Raw genomic sequence first — 19062 nt, forward strand, 5'->3', positions numbered from 1 at the left:
TCATCATACACATTCCTCCACTCCTCATCCTCTTAACAAACTACAGTGGTGCCTCGCTTAACAAATGCCCCGCTTAACGAAATTTCCGCTTAACGAAAGGATTTTTCGAGCGGAGGTTGCCTCGCTAGACGAATGCGTTTTACGAAAAATTCGTCTAGCGAATCGCGGTTTCCCATAGGAATGCATTGAAATTCAATTAATGCGTTCCTATGGGCAAAAAAAAATTCAAAAAAAATTCAATGCATTCCTATGGGATTCGCTAGATGAATTTTCCGCTATAAGAAAAGACCCGTGGAACGAATTAATTTCGTCTAGCGAGGCACCACTGTACTTCTGTTACTTACCCTCCCAGCCACATGACTCCAGTCTCCTCTTTTCCCCACATGCAGACCTCCTGACATCTAGCCCTACAGCGCCCAGTGTGAATAGGTCCTCAGCAAGCTTTGCCCCTCAAGTCCTCCACATTGCCATGCTGGTGAGCCTTTCCAGACAAATGAAGACACCAGCACCTTGCCACTCGCTCAGCACTTCTCTGCTGCGCGTTGGGCTCAGCACCACCACCCATCCCTACCAATTCTCACTCCCCGCAACCTCGCTCGGACACCCGAAAAGGTTATCAGCAGCTGAGGATAGCAGCTGTAGCTGCCGCCATCTTTCCCTCCCCTCAGAATGCATTTGGGCGCCATGGACTTGAGGCCTAGAGACATTCTAGGTCGGGCTTCCTCAAACTCGGCCCTCCAGATTTTTTTTGGCCTACAACTCCCATGATCCCTAGCTAGCAGGGCCAGTGGTCAGGGATGATGGGAATTGTAGTCTCAAAAACATCTGGAGGGCCGAGTTTGAGGAAGCCTGTTCTAGGTGATAAAGATGGCTGTGGCAGCACCTGCCCCGCTTGGCACTTTTTATCAAAATGCTTAGGCAAATTTTATATGAAAGGATGGTGGCACCCATCCAGGAGGGTCCTGACATTTGCCCTGACATGCTGGGTGCTGAGGCCAGGTCTTCCCCAATGGAAACTTTTTACCAACCCACAGTCAATTACTTTATCCATCCCACTTTCCATTCACTGCCATCCACCCATTTGGTGCCTCAGAAGCAGAACTCTAAACTGAAACTGTGCAGATGTATTTTTCAGATGTAAAATTGAAAAAAAAACTAAAACAGTCAATATACTGCCATGGCTATATAAGCTGTTTTATACCTCTCTAACTTCCATTACTCCCCCCCCCAAAAAAAAGAATTCTAGAAACTGTAGTTTGGTGAAGCTGCTGAGGCGTCTAGCCCCTTCCTCCAAAATAATTATAATTCCCAGGGTTCTGTAGGAACAGGAAATGACCGTTAAACCAGTTTAAGCCTGCAGTTGGAGGTTTTCTAAAGGGTTGGGGGTGGTTACATGGGAAAAGTTATACCAGAAATGGAAATCCAGCTGGATTTTCCAGGAAAAATTTATGAATCCCTACATTAAGAGAAGCCTGGCAAACAGTCTGTGGTGAGCCCATAGACTTTTTGTTGGTGACGCAAAGGGAAATGTCAAATCATCTGTCCGGAGCCCATCATGAAGTAATGGGACTTCCCACCAAACTGCTTCTTCTGACATCACCCAAATGGCCTTGATTAGCCTGTCCCTAAATGGGCTACTAGAACATTCATTTGTTTCCCTATCTGCCCTTGTCTGCAGAAGAAAGCAGAAAGGTCCAAGGTCTGCCAAGGCCCCCTTAGCACTCAACCCAGGACTCCCTACCCTCCGGGTGACATCATGGCAAGTAAGCCAATGGTAGCCTGAGCATAGCTGCCAAGTTTTCCCTTTTCTCGCGAGGAAGCCTATTCAGCATAAGGGAAAATCCCTGTAAAAAAGGGATAACTTGGCAGCTATGAGCCTGAGCCCCACCACTCCAGCCTGCACTATGGCACCAGAGCATGTATAGAACAAGAGCTGAAAAAGAGAGAGAAATATTGGAAGGGCTGTACAGTACATGAGGGAACACACTGACTTTGCAAGAGAAAGAGAAAGGGCTTTGATTATAACTCAGGAAAAAAACTTTCCAGCTGTTGGAACAGTAGGGGGGGGGATGCATTCTGAAATAAGATTCATTAGCTACTTTGTCAAGAATAGCACTGAATTTGTCCAATGTTGGTACACACTGTAGCTTTAAAGCACATTAAAAGCACATTCCCCTCCTCTTCAAGGAATTTGAGGCAGTGTAGTTTCTTAAGGGTTTCTGGGAACTGCAACTCATGAGGGGTAAACTACAAAGCTTAGAATTCTTTGATGAAAAGAATGTGTTTTGAATGTCCTTTAAAGGTATAAGGAAGATAAAACTCCTGGCCTGTTTGACAGGCCTTTTGATCCAACAGTGTTTCAGAATTCACTGCGAGGAACTAATCTTTGTGATTATTTCTGTCTCGCAGAAAACAAGAACCCTATCGGATTGGACCAAAAGTTGATCCAATGCAAACATCCTGGTTCACGCAACAGGCCAGCCAGTTACTTCCAGTAAAAACCACAAGCAATGTTCCCTTGTCCTAATCTCGGATCACAGCCACACTACACATTTAAAGAGCATGCTTTCCCCCAAGGAATCATGGGAAGTGTAGTTTGTTAAGGGTGCTGGGAATTGTAGCTGTGAGGAGTCATGTGCTTTAAATGTATGAAGTAGGTGTGATCTCTGGCCCCCACCCCACCCCCCTCTCTCTCTCTCACTCACACACACACACACACACACACACTCACTCGTAAACAAGCTAACATTACGAGGAAAGTCTTTATTGCTCCCATTTTACAGAAGGGTAACCAGTGGATGAGGTCCTGTCATTTACTCTTACCTGTACGATCCATCAGTACATATCCACTCACCCTTCCCTTCACCTTTTCGTCCCTTATGCACACACCTCTACCTTCCTCTCACTTTCAGCTCATCTTCACAACCCCCGTTATCTTCCAGCCCCAAGTACCTTCTCTATCTCAGGCATGCCGGCCCTCCCAGCACTTTAGCAGTCCCACAGCACACACCAATTCCCACAAAACTCTCCCATCACCAGACCCTTGTGCCAAGGGCACATCCATAGTGAGTCACGCCGCTCTCTCCAGATGGCTGCCAGACCAAATGTGGCTTCATGCTATATATTCGAGATGCCACAGACCTCACGCCCACCCCTCCCCACCTCTCTCTCTCTCTCACACACACACGCACACACGTTCCTTGTTTTCTTCACACACTAATCCCAGATCTTTGCTGCTGTGCTCTAATCATGGGCCCCCACCATCTACAAAAAACATATTTGTTCTCGCACGCCCCAAATAACTTCTATTCTCGTTTGCCACTCAATTTCCCTCGCCAGGGTCGGAAAGGAAGAAGGGGGGGGGGAATCCAATCATCCAGCAAACACCGCCAGCATAGGCATCTGACGAAAACCAGCAATGATTAATTTGGTCTGTACAGGAATCACAGCCTTCTCTCCGGAATGGAATTTATTAACCCAGAAAACCCCGCCAGTCTCTTGTTTGGGAAGTGAGAAATCCCGCAAGCCCTGCCGCTGTGCCCAGCTTTGCACACATGAAAGTGGGATGGGTATCTAATTCGGGCAGGTAACCCATCACACAAACAGGTGGCCACAGATGGTGGAGGCGAGGGAAGCAAAGGCAAGGAGGGGTGGCCACTGTCACAGATGAATTGGGAGCCCTCGCAACCTGCCAAGAAGACTCACCGTTTTCCGAAGGCGCTGCCAAAGCTTTCTCTGGGTTGAAATACGACATGGACGCAGCCAGGAGAAGGAAGGGGCCTTGTCTTAGCATCTTAGGGGGAGTCTGGGATCATGGATCAGGAAGGAGGGGAGCGAGGCGGGGAGAGGTCTCGAGACGTAGGTGCGGGGTGGGGAGTGGAGACGGGGGGGGGAGATCCGCCACCCAGCAATGCACAGAAAAGAAGAGACACGGTGGGCATCAGTCATCAGAAGGGATGGAGCAGAGCAGAAGACGCCAAGAACAATGGTTTCCAACAGATCGTGTCGCCTGCATCCTTCGGTGGATGTGCGACCGCTTGGCTGGCAGCTACCTGGATCTCATCCCCAGGCATCATCTTCTCTCATTGCCCGAGGAAGGGGAGGAGATGGGAAATGGAATAAATAAAGAGGGAGGGGAGGGCAGAGGATAGTCAAAGGTGGCTGAAGAGAAGTGGCGGCAAGGATGGAGGGGGGGCGAAGAAAGCCATTGTAACAATAGGTGATCTCACATGGGGAGGGGGAGGGAACAGGAGGAAGCAGATGTGTGGGGAAGAGGGAGGGGTGGGAAAGAGGTGAAGGAGAAAAACCTAAAATCCCAGATGAAAGAAGGAAGGAGGAAGGAAGGAAAGAGGGGGAAAAAGAGGGGAAGAGAAAAGGGGGGGAAGGAGGCTGAGTATTCCCCCCCCCTTCGGAAACCTTGCTCTTCGGGTAGCAGAGAAATTGATGGAGATCAAAGCCCTCCCATCCAACCCGGGTTGTGGATTGGACAATGGGCATGTCACTTAGGCTGAAGGGAGGAGGATGCAGGAATGGATGGGGGGGGGGTGTTATCACCATGGAGACCTGCTCTTGGGTAGCAGCAGCAGCAGCAGTAGGGAGTGCAGGAGCAAGGAGGTGAGGACCAGGAAAGGATGGAGTGATTAAAAGAGAGGTTTAGGGCAGCGAGGCAAAGGGAGCTGCAAAAGGGGAGTGGATATTTTGCACACAAATAATGCTACGCCGCTGAGCATCTGCCAGATTCAGTGTCATTTTCCACAAACACATAAGCATAAGGAGAATCTCCTTCTCTCTCACACACACAAGCATAAACAGAGTCTCTCACACACAAACATACACACAACTCATAACAGGTCATGCACAATATTTCATGCTTGCAGAAAATGTCTTAGACATAGATAGGGAGTGTTGCTGCATTTATTTACAGTAGCTGCATGCTGCTTTTCGACCACCAAGCACAGTGTCCAATAGTGATAAAAAGATTTAAAACGAAATTAGTGTGAAAACAATTAATCGTTACGTAAACAACAATAAAATTAAAACACCGAATAAAGGAAAACAGCTGCTGAAACAGTGGTGCCAAAATCCCATAATTATCAGATAAAAACAAACAGGAAAGGCAGAATGAAATTTTTTTTTTTCCTGTCCTCTGGAAGGAGGAGGTGGCGGAATGTGCAAACAAGGACCGCAGAATGGGTAGGAGGGAATCCCAGAGCTTAGAGGCCGCCACTGAAAAGTCCCTGCTCCTTCTCAACGGCAGACTAGACTCCGTTCACATGGTGTCATGAACTGTGTTTTATGTCACATAGAACCATTTTCTCAAGGTCATCCATACACGTTGCCTCATGCATCCCAGAGAAAGATTCAAATTCGGATCAGAGAGAAGAAATCTTCAAATGACCCACCTTCAACAAACATATGGGGCAGGGGATTGGACCTGCTGCAAGCCACAACCACAGCACTGGATGACGGTGAGGCCACATCTGCCTGAAAGCCACTCATTCAGCAATTCTGACCAATGAGGGGTGTGGCCAACTGGTGCACTGGTGTCAGAAGGCGGAGTTAAGTGGGTGTACTGACCACAAGGTGAACAGCCTTAAACATGGGTTCATAGCCTTCCTCAACTCTGATAATCATATTGGATGGTTTTGATCCAGTTACTATCTTCCAGCTTAAGCCCCCCATAGGATTTTGTAAAGGAAAAATATGGGATGCTGAAAAATACTCTGCCCTGAGTTTGTTGGAGGTAGAATGCAAACAAGATGAATAAATATCTCAGTGCAAGATGGCAGAAGTTTCCACACGTGCTGAAATGGTCTTGGAATCTTACGCAGTGTGGTCAATTAAAAAATAATACAGTAAGCCTGCAACTCACACACATTTAACTTGTGCACATTCAGCTTTACGTATGTGGTGAAAATAATTTTTAAAAACCCGAAACAGGCAGAAAGGGTGCGGGGTTCTGGGGGAAATGACTGGCAATCCTGCCTACCATTGAACCCAGTGGGTCTTGACTAGATGTGATTTTGCCTTTAGTCGCCATCCCGAGAATGTAACCCCTGTGTGTGTTGAGGGCTTACAGTAATACTTTCACTGTGTCAGCCATTAAAGCTGCGTTGAGAATTTGATTGTTTAGTGTGGCAGAACTTTGGAACTCCCTGCCTATTGAGATCAAGCAGGCGGCTTTGCTGGACTATTTTTGGCGCCTGCTAAAAACATTCCTGTTCAGACAAGTCTGCTCAGATGCTTAGAAAGTTGAGTTAATTTTAATCTGTTTTAGCATTTTAAACTTTTGTACGTTGGCTGTGAGTTATTATCAGTTTTATTGTTTTACAGTGGTACCTCGCTAGATGAATGCCTCACAACACGAATTTTTCGCAAGACGAATGCGTTTTGCGATTTCAATGGAGACTCGCAAGACGAAGTTTCCTATGCCGCGCTTTGCAAGACGGTTTTTTTTCGTCCCATAGGGTGCCTCGCAAGACGATTTTTTTATTCGTCTTGCGAGGCACCCCATGGGAAACCGCACTTCAATGTGTTCCTATGGGAGCCGCTTCGCAAAACGAATTTTTCGCTATACGAAGCGACTCGCGGGATGAAATAAATTCGTCTTGCGAGGGACCACTGTACTTTGTCGTAAACTGCTTTGAGGTGGGGTTTTTTATTATTATTACAGCCAAGCGGTGTATACATTTTATGAAATAACTAAATAGATAAATAATAATTGCATGCATGTAGACCCCAGTTGCCAGAGTGTTTCACTCACACAAAATGGTGGCGCACAGATACCTGCTGCTATTCCTCTCGCACCATGGAGTACCTTCTGACTACCAGGTACTGAAGGCATACAGTGGGAGAGGGCCTCTTGCCATCATGCTACTGGTTTGTGGGCTTCCCGGAAATATCTGGTTGGCTACTCAAAACAGGATTTTGGGGGGTGCAGCTAGCTCCATGCACACTATAATTTAAAGCATACTTCCCCAAATAATCTTGGAAACTGTAGTTTGTTAAAGGTGCTGGGAATTATAGCTCTGTGGCGGGCAAACTAGGGTTCCCAAGGTACATTGGGAAGAGCTATGACCATTTAAAGTAGTAGAAAACCACTTTAAAGGTACAGTATAGTGCAGATGGGGCCTTTAAAATATGTGCTGCATACACACCATATATTTAAAGCACACTTAAGATACAGGTGAAACTCGGAAAATTAGAACATCGTTGAAAAGTGCATTTATTTCAGTAATGCAACTTATTATTTTTTATTTTTCTTTAAATTTTTACAAATGCTTTCTTTTGGAAATTCCACAGTAATAAAACTAATAGTTACAATAATACAAAAATTAACATCGCTATTACATTTCATTAATTGCATTCCATTTATAATTGACCCGCCTAACGACAAATAATTACAATTACAACAAATAAAGGCTTGACATATCTTGTTTTGCATGTCTTGCATCTATCTCATATATTGGTTTCACCTTTTCAGTTGCATTACTGAAATAAATGCACTTTTTGACGATATTCTAATTTTCTGAGTTTCACCTGTAATCTCCGCTCTGCAAAAGAATCCTGGGACCTCTAGTTTACCCCTCACAGAGGCTATAATTCCTTGCACACTTAACAAGCTACAGCTCCCAGGATTCTTTCGGGAGTGCTTTAAATGTATGGTGTGTTTGCCATCATGGCCCCTTCTCAAAGTTTCCGTTGGGAAAACTTTCATAATTTGTCAGCGCATGTTACTGTCACAGCGTTGCACAGAAAATCCACATGAAAATCCACTAAGATCATGACTACATGTCATACGGTACTTGAACTGGTTTGAGATGCGTTTAACTGCCTTGGCTTCTGTCCATGAACTTGAGGGTTGTACTTTTGGGTCCATGATGGGAAATTGCTCTTTGGAATCCCTAAACCACTTCATGGAACTACAGTACTGTACCTAGATTTCCTTGGGGAAAATCACGACATTTAAGCCAGTTTAAAGGTACAGTTCTCACTGATGTTTTGCCTTTGTTTAACCGGTACTACTAGGCAAACATGCCCTTGAAATCCAGGAAGTGGAGAGAGAGAGAGAGAGAGAGAGAGAGAGAGAGAGAGAGAGAGAGAGAGAGAGAGATGCATGAGAGGAGATCTGGAGTGGGGAAAGGGGAATGTTCTCCCCTCTCCCTAGGTACCACTTATTGACTCTCAGTTACACCCTCCCCACCCAAACTATTTTTCTTAATTTAACAAAAGGGAATTTGAGCTCTGGTACACATTTGCACTACGTCAGACCAACACGGCTACCTACCTGTAACTACCCGTGTTTCTCCGAAAATAAGACACCGTCTTATATTTATTTTTCCTTTAAAAAAACCCACAGTGGCTCATTTTCAGGGGATGTCTTATTTTTTATTACACGTCCAGCCTCGCCTCTTCCTTGGGGCCCTTCAGAACTGCGCCTATCACTATGTCTTATTTTCAGGGTAAGGCTTATATTGCGCAAATGCTTAGAAATCCTGCTATGGCTAATTTTATGGGTATGTCTTATTTTAGGAGAAACAGGGTATGTATACGGTAGTTAGCCCCTAGTGGTAAACCCAGGTTTGTCGTCCTGTAATGTCACAAACGACAAGAGAGGCCTGCATTCAAATCCCCACTCAACCATGAGAGAAATGGACAAGATGTTAGGGATCCTGGATACTTTTGTCTTGAAGGCAAATAGATGCCTGGATCCATGTCTTCTGAGAGGATCATTTGGAGGCAGGGAGAGAGAGAAAGTGGAGTTTTAAGGATAGAAGCAGGACAGGAGTCTGAGCCACAAACAAATGCTTACACAAACCTAACTTTATTGTTTTTCCCCCCTGCTTTAAAAGACACCCAGTAAATTAGCAGCTTCATTTATCTAGCATTTTCTGTTCCTCAGCACTTTATTGCTTACCAAATGAAAGTGTCTAATGAAAGGGGGGGTGATTTACAAGCCTTCAGGCTCCCTGAGCCAAGAGCAATTTTCTACATCCCAGAACACAACAGTGCAGGAGAAAGGGGAAAGAAACTCATTGTCTGGGCAAATTCAGCCACCCACTGAAGAAAGAAAGAAAGAAAGAAAGAAAGAAAGAAAGAAAGAAAGAAAGAAAGAAAGAAAGAAAGAAAGAAAGAAAGAAAGAAAGAAAGAAAGAAAGAAAGCTTTATACTGAGCAAGTTAAAACTGAGCAAGTTAAAGTCATCCAATGTGTGGTTCTTGCTCCATATTATTCTTTGACTGTATTTACCTCTTAGCAGCATCCAAATGTATCCATCCCTAAGATATATTTGTCCAGGTCTGATTCTTAGTGAAGCATTCCTAATAATTCATTTAAAGAAAAAATAATATGAAGCAGTTAGTGCCTTATGTCTCATGCTTCCCGAGTTCCATATGTTCTGCTGTATTTGCATTCGTTAATGTGGAAATAGTTATGTACAAGCATTCTCAGTGTCGTTCAGGGCCAAGAAAGACACGTCATCATTCATACAATTAGCAATTTCAGGCATTAAAGAAAGTAAATCAGAGGCGTGGCAGGTGGCGGCTGCGGGGGGGGGGGTGCGGGTGCATCTGTTATTTGCCTTGAAATGCAAGCTCCCATTTATTCAAATAGAAGTCTTAATTTCAATGTAAATATCACATACAAGGAAGACCATTTTCAACTCTTAAAACTGATTCTAATCTAGCTCAAGACAGAAATGGGTTTCAGAGGAGAGAAACCAGAGCCTTGCGGGATATCCAACCTCATATAACCAAGATGCTTAACTCTGATTAATGTATGAAGAGGTTGAGACCATAGAGTAAGCTGTTCTGCCAGGCTTAGCTGGATCACTCCACCTCACCTTGGGAGGAAGGGTTATCAAACTCTTTGTTCTTTCAATTGCACCATGTGAACCCTACCAGTAAGGAGGTCCAAGCTGGTTGCTGCAAGCCATGTGGCTTAAGAAAGCCATCTTTATGTTTTTATAAAAATAATTTAGAAACACTTGCCATTTTGGAATCTATGTTGTACTGTCTGTCTTTTCTTGCTGCTGCATGGAAAAGCACATGAATCTGACCCTTGAAGAGTTTGTAAGTACAGTAAACCATTTCTAGCTTACCAAACTGGTGGCCTCTTTCTAAGCAAAGGGAAGGGGGGAACTTTAGAAGCAACTTGGGGTATTTTAAACTGCAAACAGTCCACATTTCTACGCTTTACTTTGCTGCTTGTTTTGTGATATTAAATCTCTCCTGGGGCTCTCTCACCAAACAGTACTTGCCCCCCAACCTGACTCTAGGCATTCGGGGAATTCTCTTTTTAACTTTACCATATCTCATTTTTTTCAAGCCAAGAGGCTTGAGGTGAGCGGGGAGGATTGACCAGCTTAGGTACCACATAGTAAACAGAGTGCCCAGACGCTGAACATAACACATAGCATAAGAATACTTAGCCAGCAACTGGATAGTGATATACAATAACTGATGGGTTGCACAGAAAAGGCCCCTGTGTAAGCAGAAAAGTACAGATGGAAGGAGTTCCACTAGGTGCATTCGCACAAAATGCCCTCTGTCTTGCAGAGACTGCCTCTCTTGCCAAACATAAAGCCTGGGCAGTTGGATAGGAAGAGAGGCGGTCCCTCAAGCAAACTGTTTAGGGCTTTATAAACTAGCTAGCAGTAAGAATTTTAATTTGGCCCCAGTAGTATATAGGCAGCCACTGTGCTGTTGATGTGAAATCCCCATCAGGAGCCAGGCTGCTGCATTCTGCACAAGTTGCTGGGAAACACAAGGGAAGCCCCAAACAAAACTCATTACAGTAGTCTACTTCCAAAGCCAGCACTGCTAGAAGCACAGTGCCCAAGCTATCTATAAAAGTTAGATCTCTCTTATGCTAGATGAAGGCCACTTCATTTTCTGAGGCCTTTTAAAACTTCAATGGCATTCCACCGTGATTATATTTTTTGCTGCCTTGCTTTCTATATATATTATCTTCATGACATGCTTTATTATTTTCTTGCTAACAGGTTCATTTTACTGTTTGCCACTGTCAGAGCAGCAATACTGAAGGACAGCATTAGAATACACTACAGGAAAATAAATACCGTATAGGCAAGCAGAGCCAGACACTTAGACGTTGATGTATTTTAATCTATTTTATTCTTATTTTAATTATTTGTACAAGTTTTTTCATTGTTTTAACTGTTTTTATTGATAATTTTCATATTTGTTGTAAATTGCTTAGGGTTTTTTACTACAATCAAGCCATATATAATTTTTGTAAAATAAAGTACTGTATTTTAAATTAATGGTGGAGAGGTGAGGTCCAAGATGGGTACTGCCGATCCTATTTTCAAACTCCCTCCCCATGCCACAGGCACCTGATGGACTGACCACTGTGCCCTCTAGCCTGGTGGTGCTGTTGGTGAACACCAGGTCAGTTCACAGTAAAATGAAATCTCACCCATCTACTATTAAATCATGGATAAGGAAGTTGACCCGACACGCATTACTGAGACCTGGGTGGATGTGCAGCATCAAGACAGACTACAGGGTTGTTGTTGGTGGGGAGCTGCCACCATGGGAGGAAGGTGTGGGATGTATATAGATTAAATAGTCCACACAAGTACCATTTCACTAGCCAGGAAACCCCTCCATCCTTGGTCAGGCGATGAGAGCCTGCATTTGGCATAAGGCTAGAAGACATATAGGGAGGGGCCTCCTACTGGTATACCACGCACCCTGCTCCCCAACAGCTTTGCTGCCTGAGCTGGTCTTGGGCGTAGTGCTGGAAAACCCCGAAGGCCTTGTTCCTGGAGGTTTTCAACATCCATGTCAAGACCCAGCACTGGACTTCATGGCTTTCATGACAACCATGGGGCTGTCTCAGCTTGTCACTGGTCTAATACAGAAGAAAAGGCACACTCTTGATTTCATAGTTGTCTCAGGGTTAGGGGAGGATGGTCGGGATGTTAGTGGGGGTCGAAATTATCACCTAGTTATGGTCAAACCACTTCGCAGTGGAGTGACCCTCTGGTAGAGTTTTCCGCAGAGACATTTAGGGCTCTTCCAGACTTCTGTTTGTCCCATGCCTAAGAAAGCATGGGTCCAAGCAGTTTTCTGCTTGCCTCACCAGGCCTGGTCAGGTTCTGCAGAGTACCCGGGTGGGCAGAGAGAGGGGCCGCTCCACACACACACACTCCGCAGCGCATGCTGTCTCTGCCCCCATCAAATCAGGGAAAAGAAATGTCTGGGTATGTATGTAGGCAATGTACCGGTATGTATTGTATGTATTATATTGTTTAACTTTAGGTAAACTGATGTACAATATTGTTTTTGTCTATATATATGAAAAGAAATGTCTGAAGCTGCCTGAGCTCCCAACACTTTCTCTGCCCGTGTCCCCCCGCCCCGCCCCTTATTATTTACTAAACCAATTAGCCACTTTTTGCCGCACAAACACACGCTCCTTGCCACCACCCAATATCCAGAGCAGCTGTGACTGAAGCACCATCTTCCCCCCTCTGCCTCTCATAAGGTACTGAATGGCCATAGTTGCTGTATACTGTACTACGTAGGGTACTACTGGGTGAGAGCACGGAGACAGAAAATATTAAGAGTTGACACGCATCCTGTACTACACACGCACACATACACACATACAAACAAACAAACAAACAAACAGAAAAAGCCGTCACTGGCCCCGTGTTTCTTTTGATAGAACCAAGAGAAGAACCCCGGATCTAAAGACCGGAAGTGAGAAATAGCAGCGACGGTATGTATCTCTCTAATGAAAAGGGAGCGGAAACGCATTGTGGGTTCTTTGGCATCTCTATGGTTCAGGTCACGGGTGCCACAAAGCAATGGCGGCTACACTCCGCACACAGACGCGGTGGTTTCCTGGACCGTTAAGGCAACGTGCTACCCTCCCCTCCACCTCTCTACGTCTTCCTCTCTATCATTCTTGGAGCAAGCGCTAATTGGTTATCGCACTGCGAAGCGGCCCTCCGCCAATAGGTTAGGCAGGAAAGACGTCGCCTTGCTATTGGCTAGTGGAGACGGTAGGCGGAGCAGCGCACGAAATATATAACCAACCCTCTTAGGCCGCTCCCTTCCTTTTAGTAGTGGCCGTCAAGCGCGTTGGAAGGTAAGCAGAGGTTTTGTTTCACGGTGACCCGAGGCTCGGTGTCGGGGAATAAGAAGCGCCCCGGTAGCCGAGAAGGACGTTTTAAGTGACTCCGAATAAATTGTTCTCGGCAACCAACTGCTAGAAGTGCCTTAGCGGTTGCGTTGGAGCCCTTATTCGCGCGGCCCCCGCCTCACTCGTTCAATGCGCATGTGCGGGTTGTAGAACTAGGGCAGCCCCGCGTGCGCTGCTCGGCCTGTTCAGGGGATTCGTGGATGGTGGGGATTGAACACGCTCAACACCCTCGAACCGCCGGTCTCACGTGATTTAATTTTTTTAAAAGGGGAATTAGCCTTTCCTGTCTTGTGAATTCTACAAGTGTCACGTTGGGCAGAAAGATTCGTACTAGATGACCCTCTATGTCCCTTCCAACTCTGGAATTTTATAACTTGGTGTCACTCCACGTGCTGCTGAAAAATAGCAGCTTTTTCTAGGTGCTCCCTTTTTTCTATAATGTTGGTGGATTCATTTTCAAAACTTGGTGAGTTGATTCACTGTTAAGTGTTTCCTCCCCAGAGGCTGGGTGGGTGAATGCTGCTTATGCAAAATCATCCTTAATATGAGTAGGGAATGTGCCTTTCTTTGAGATTTTACTGCTGGCCCATAACATCTTTGAGCATTTCACAAATTCTCATACCTCCCTGCTCAGTTTGGGAGCATTTGGGCTTAACCATTGTTATATGGAATCACTCTTTTTTTTCTGCTCAAATTATATCCATATTAAAATACTGAAGTAGCAGTAAATTGTGCCACATATATTACAGGTCTTGCTTAGCTTAGTTTGTGGGGAACAGGACTTTAAAAGGGGCCAAAGGGCCTTGCTGGTTTATTGAAATTGTTAAAAAGTATACTTTAGTTGCTTGCTGTAATTCAGTATCTGCACTGAAAATGAAGTTTTTAATGCTGACTGGATGCAAGTACATTAGCTGCTTTCTTTTGGATATAGCAAGTGGTCCAAAGTGGCATATTGCTTCAAGAAACTATTCTCCCCCTTTCTAATGGGCAAGCTTCCATGATTTATATCGCCTTCGGGGCTTCAACACAACTTTACAAAGAACAATTGTGACCCTCTGGTGTCCAGTAGACTCAGTTAAGGGTCAGTCTAGACTCCAGAAAACAAAATTTGTATTGAATTTACCCTAAACTCAGTTTGGGTGGTGCAGTCCATTGGGTAATATTGACCTTACAAGTAGAAAAGGCTTGCTTTAGAGCTGAAATTCCTGGCCGGCCTAGCCTATGTCATAGGTTTGGATGAATGTATAAATGAAATGAGAGACTAATAAATTATACAGAGTAGCTGTGAAATATATCAAAACTTCATTTGCTTCACTTGTTTCATCTGCCTGCCACTTCTATAGATCTCTCAACTTTTTTCTCCACAGGACTGGACTGTTTAGGCCAACATGCCAGTTGCCAGGAGTTGGGTATGTCGGAAGACATACGTCACCCCAAGGCGGCCCTTTGAGAAGTCCCGGCTTGACCAGGAACTGAAGCTGATTGGTTAGTTTATTCTGGATGAAAATAAAGAGTTGTTCAATTAAACAGTTACGCTCCAAAGGCAGGTGCATGTTACATTTGAACTTTTATATCCCCCTTCTAGGTGAATATGGGCTGCGTAACAAGCGTGAAGTGTGGCGGGTGAAGTTCACCTTGGCCAAGATCCGCAAAGCTGCCCGAGAGCTGCTCACCCTGGATGAGAAGGATCAGAGGCGTCTCTTTGAGGGTATGTTAGGGCTGGACGTGGCAGTCTTCTGCATCTCTAATGGTTCTTTTGCTGTTGGGGATCCCTTTAACAGTTACCAGCAGATTAAGGGATCTGGAATGTGAGTTCACTTCCTTTATGAATCCTACCAGTTTCTTGGATCTGGTCCTATTAAATTTAAAACTAGAGATTATCAACTTACTGTTATGGACAGTTGTAATAATTACATCTTTCAATAATAATAATAATAACTGACTGACTTCTCAAAGACTGCCCACCATTTGTGGCTGAGTTGGGATTTGAACTGTGATTTCAAGGTCAATGTAATATACTATAATGCTGCTTAGTAGTAGGTAACTAAACGTGTCAACCAGTGTTAGAAACCGAGATATGAAAGCTAGGAGCTAAATGGCACCTTAAACCTAAGTTATGGGTGCTGCAACAGAGTTTCTAGGTTCACTTTTTTATAACAAGAATACAAAGCTGAAAATAAATGAACTGCAGGTTAAATCTTATGTTCAGTTTTCACATGGTCTAGTCCGTCGTCGTTTAGTCGTGTCCGACTCTTCGTGACCCCATGGACCATAGCACGCCAGGCACTCCTGTCTTCCACTGCCTCCCGCAGTTTGGTCAAACTCATGTTCGTAGCTTCGAGAACACTGGTCTAGTCCAGGCACCCCCAAACTTCGGCCCTCCAGATGTTTTGGACTACAATTCCCATCAGCCCTGACCGCTGGTCCCCTTAGCTAGGGATCAAGGGAATTGTAGGCCAATACATCTGGAGGGCCGCAGTTTGGGGATGCCTGGTAGTCTTTATCTGAAGACTGCAAAAAACAAATCCATACTTTCCCTGCCTGCCCCTGTAATATTCTTATGAGGGTCTCTTCTCCAGTCTTCAGAGTGGCTGGAAGTGAGGAGGCAGAAAAAGGTCCTTTCCTTCTAGCAGTGGCATAGAGAATGCGTTTTACATGGCCAAAATATATACGTACCAAAATATATGAATCTTTTACCCACTTCTCTAAGCATGTGTGGGCCTCTTCAGCTTGTTTACATGTCCATATCTTTTCCTAGGTAATGCCCTGCTGCGCCGTCTGGTCAGAATTGGGGTGCTGGATGAGGGCAAGATGAAGCTGGATTACATCCTGGGTCTGAAAATTGAGGATTTCCTGGAGAGGCGTCTCCAAACCCAAGTCTTCAAGCTGGGCCTGGCCAAGTCCATCCACCATGCCCGGGTGCTCATCCGTCAAAGACACATCCGGTATGTTGTCTTGGAGTATGTTTAAAAATGGCATTTCACTTAAGCAGAACAAAGCCAAAAGCAATGACTGAGTTGCTGTGGGTTGTAAAGACAGGGTCTACCTCTGTATGCATCTGATGTCTCTTATGTGTGGCCTGTGCAGGGAGATGTGTGGACATGTCCCAGCCGTGTGTCTCTTTACCCTGCCAATCCCTTCCCTGGACTGGAACCCTGGATAACCTAAAAGCCCTGCAGTCTGCCTAATGAGGCTGTATGCCAAAAGCACCATCAATTTCGGCAAGGTTCACTGCGGCTCAGCCGTACACCTTGCGAAGGTCTTGGCGTGTGGGCAGTAGAGGTAACAACTAGCAACTCAGCTCCTTCTCGGCACAAAGTGTTAATGTTGTCCCTCTTGATACATCCGGTTTTCAGTACGTATAACCAGGCATTCATCTTGCCATTCTATACCGAGAGCAACAGCAGTAAACGTCAAACTTGAATCAGTTTCTCCCAAGCCTTTCCTGTTGTTGGTTGGTTCTGAACCTTTGTTCTGTGACCAGTTTTGTGAGCAAGAAATTGTGAGGGCATAGTTGCTTTGAGTTGTATTGTTCAACACTTACTAATGTGTAAGAAAAGCCTATTGATTGGTGGGACTTGGTTCTGAGCATCATGTTTAGGAATTCATTGCAGTGTTAATTGAGTAAGGGGCTGAGGTTAACCCTGGCCTTGATAATAGGAGCAGGATGTTAACGTTCATTTTCCCAAACGCTGAGCTTTTAAATTTTAAACTTGAGTGTTGGAATTGGGGGGTGATCACTTGATTCCTCACCTGGCTCTCTTCTGTCAATTATTACTTTAGCTCTCTAGTTCTGTGAGAAACCATTCTTAAGAAGAATGTTGCTGGGTTTAGCTGGAACATCTAACTGCTTCCTTTCTCCCTCTTCAGTGTAAGGAAGCAAGTAGTGAACATCCCTTCCTTCATCGTCCGCCTGGACTCCCAAAAGCATATTGACTTCTCCCTCCGCTCACCATATGGTGGTGGCCGCCCAGGTCGTGTCAAGAGGAAGAATGCCAAGAAGGGCCAGGGCGGTGCTGGAGGCGGCGATGATGAGGAAGAAGATTAAGCTGTGGGGTGCCCCCCCCTCCGCACATGCCGGTGGGGAATCAAGCCTGCCTTAACTGTAACATTACACAATAAAAAATATTTGTGGGTAAAATATTGTAGCCCTTCTGGTGTCTGGGGTGCATCTTGAAAATACCTGATAATACCTGCAACAAGTGATCTTGCATGGGGTGCTCTGTTCAGATGAGAAACTTGGTTGAGGGTTGTTCCTAGCACTTTGACAAACCGGACATCTGCATAGGAAGGAGCAGCAGCCAATAATTGGTTGGGAACGGGGCTAGTAGTGGAGTGTGGCTGAGGAGGGTAGAGTGCATTTGAGGCTGATACTGTACTCTTAACCATTTCATAGATGGAAAAGAGGCGTGTATAACTCCATTGCAGACAGAAGAGTCCAAAAACAAGGAGCAGTTGTTTGTCTTCCGCCAACCCCCTTCCCAATGGCTTCCTGGGTCATTCATTCCCTGGACCCATAATACTATACTTCCCCTTGTTTTTCTGTACACTCTCAAGGGGGATTATTCCTGGAATTAGCATACATATATGTATAGCTGAATTGCAACCCGTTTCTCCAGTAGATGGAAACGATCGCTGCTGAAAATAGCATAAAGGTGAGCGATGATAAAGGAATTGGCAGGAAACAAGTTGGGATCTTTCCCGGAGGCATCTACGGGAACAGATGGCAGATGGAAAAGAGAGATTTGGGGTCCGGGAGCAGAATTGAGTGCTTTGGGTGCCAACTTTGCATGCACCTCCCATGTGTGCTGTGTCTCATTGCTTTCGAGGAGACTTCCAAGCAAACAGAAGTCGAAGTTAAATTAGCCTTCCAACTTTTATCAGAGCAGCTTGAAGTTCTGGGTCACCTCGCCTTGGATACAAATTGGCAGGGACTCCCAGAGTTTCCAGTAAGAGATCTGGCTTGCCAACAAGAAATGCAGAACTTACAACCCAAGAATAAGATTGAAATCAGAGAACCCATGACTGCAGTTGATTTAAATGGGGGCAGGGTGGCTCGGGTTTTGTCATGCTGGCCACATGACCTGGAAGCTGTACGCCGGCTCCCTTGGCCAATAATGCGAGATGAGCGCGCAACCCCAGAGTCGGTCACGACTGGACCTAATGGTCAGGGGTCCCTTTACCTTTAAACCGGAACAGGCACAGGATAAAAAATTCAATTATTAATTGGTCAGGTACAGTTTTGGACAAAGGTAGCTTAAGATTTTTGTTTTGTTTTAAAGCTTTTAACACCTCTGGTATGGCCTGGTTTGTACAGGGTTTGAGTGCATGGCAAGTGTTGAGCATATATGCTCATTGTGGTATAGCCTATTCCCTAGTAATAAACTAGAAGCCACTTCTTCCTTTAAACACTGCTGTAGATCTGTAGCCCCCTCTGCTCTTCCAAGCTCCCCAGTGACATGGCCTTTGCACACACCAGGCTGTTTATGAAAACACACACAAGCTCCAAGAGTCGCCAGATGCAGCATCAGATTAGCTGAGCTTGTACTTTTTGCCTCAAAACGTCTTTTTCTCAACAACTAGTTTCCTGTGTCAACATCCTCGAGGCCTGTCAAGTTACAGTAAAGGCCTGCCCTTAGGCCAGTGACTGGAAAGATTTGTGTTGTGTGTAGAAAAATGGGATGTTGAGGTGGTCAAACATGAAAAGCGAGAAGGGGAAGGGCAGCTGCATACACAGATGCCTTTGCAATGGAACCCCAGTCTGATCTGTACATAGAATGCCTTTTCCTTGGTCATGGAATGCCCACATCCTTCCCCATACACTATGGAAAGCAAGGGCTTCTAATTTGTAGCACATTAAAACAGGTATGGGGATCTTCAGTCCCTT

At 45.2% G+C, this 19062-nt stretch overlaps 2 protein-coding genes across 3 annotated transcripts in view; one reads left to right on the top strand and one right to left on the bottom strand.

Annotated features, from left to right (window-relative positions):
* The window catches only part of LMTK3 (lemur tail kinase 3), a 33080-nt gene extending 28343 nt beyond the window's left edge, over positions 1-4737 (bottom strand). Inside the window, exon 1 of the mRNA XM_088655116.1 lies at positions 3706-4737. Coding sequence (XP_088511242.1) covers positions 3706-3793 — 88 coding nt within the window. The 5' untranslated portion in view covers positions 3794-4737. The remainder of the gene's footprint in view (positions 1-3705) is intronic.
* Positions 4738-13088: 8351 nt separating this feature from the next.
* RPS9 (ribosomal protein S9) lies at positions 13089-17316 on the top strand. Of its 2 annotated transcripts, XR_015946552.1 has the most exons (6): positions 13089-13121; positions 14543-14660; positions 14761-14883; positions 15934-16120; positions 16263-16457; positions 17046-17316. XR_015946552.1 is itself a non-coding variant. In XM_035136395.3 (5 exons), the coding sequence occupies exons 2-5, from the start codon at positions 14564-14566 to the stop codon at positions 17221-17223; spliced, it is 585 nt and encodes a 194-aa protein (XP_034992286.1). In that variant the 5' UTR covers positions 13089-13121; positions 14543-14563; the 3' UTR covers positions 17224-17316. The 2 variants fall into 2 exon arrangements, 1 of the variants encoding a protein (XP_034992286.1); XM_035136395.3 differs by lacking the exon at positions 16263-16457.
* The last annotated feature ends 1746 nt before the right edge of the window (positions 17317-19062 follow it).

The sequence above is a fragment of the Zootoca vivipara genome, chromosome 12 (genome assembly GCF_965207765.1).
Source record: "Zootoca vivipara chromosome 12, rZooViv2.hap1.1, whole genome shotgun sequence".
Classification (NCBI taxonomy): Eukaryota; Metazoa; Chordata; class Lepidosauria; order Squamata; family Lacertidae; genus Zootoca; species Zootoca vivipara.

Bases quoted from the DNA above. Each gene is read 5' to 3' on its own strand.
- RPS9 (XM_035136395.3), top strand. From the start codon at position 14,564: ATGCCAGTTGCCAGGAGTTGGGTATGTCGGAAGACATACGTCACCCCA. The intron at 14,661-14,760 runs GTTAGTTTATTC...TCCCCCTTCTAG, and splicing joins CCAGGAACTGAAGCTGATTG to GTGAATATGGGCTGCGTAAC. The intron at 14,884-15,933 runs GTATGTTAGGGC...ATCTTTTCCTAG, and splicing joins TCAGAGGCGTCTCTTTGAGG to GTAATGCCCTGCTGCGCCGT.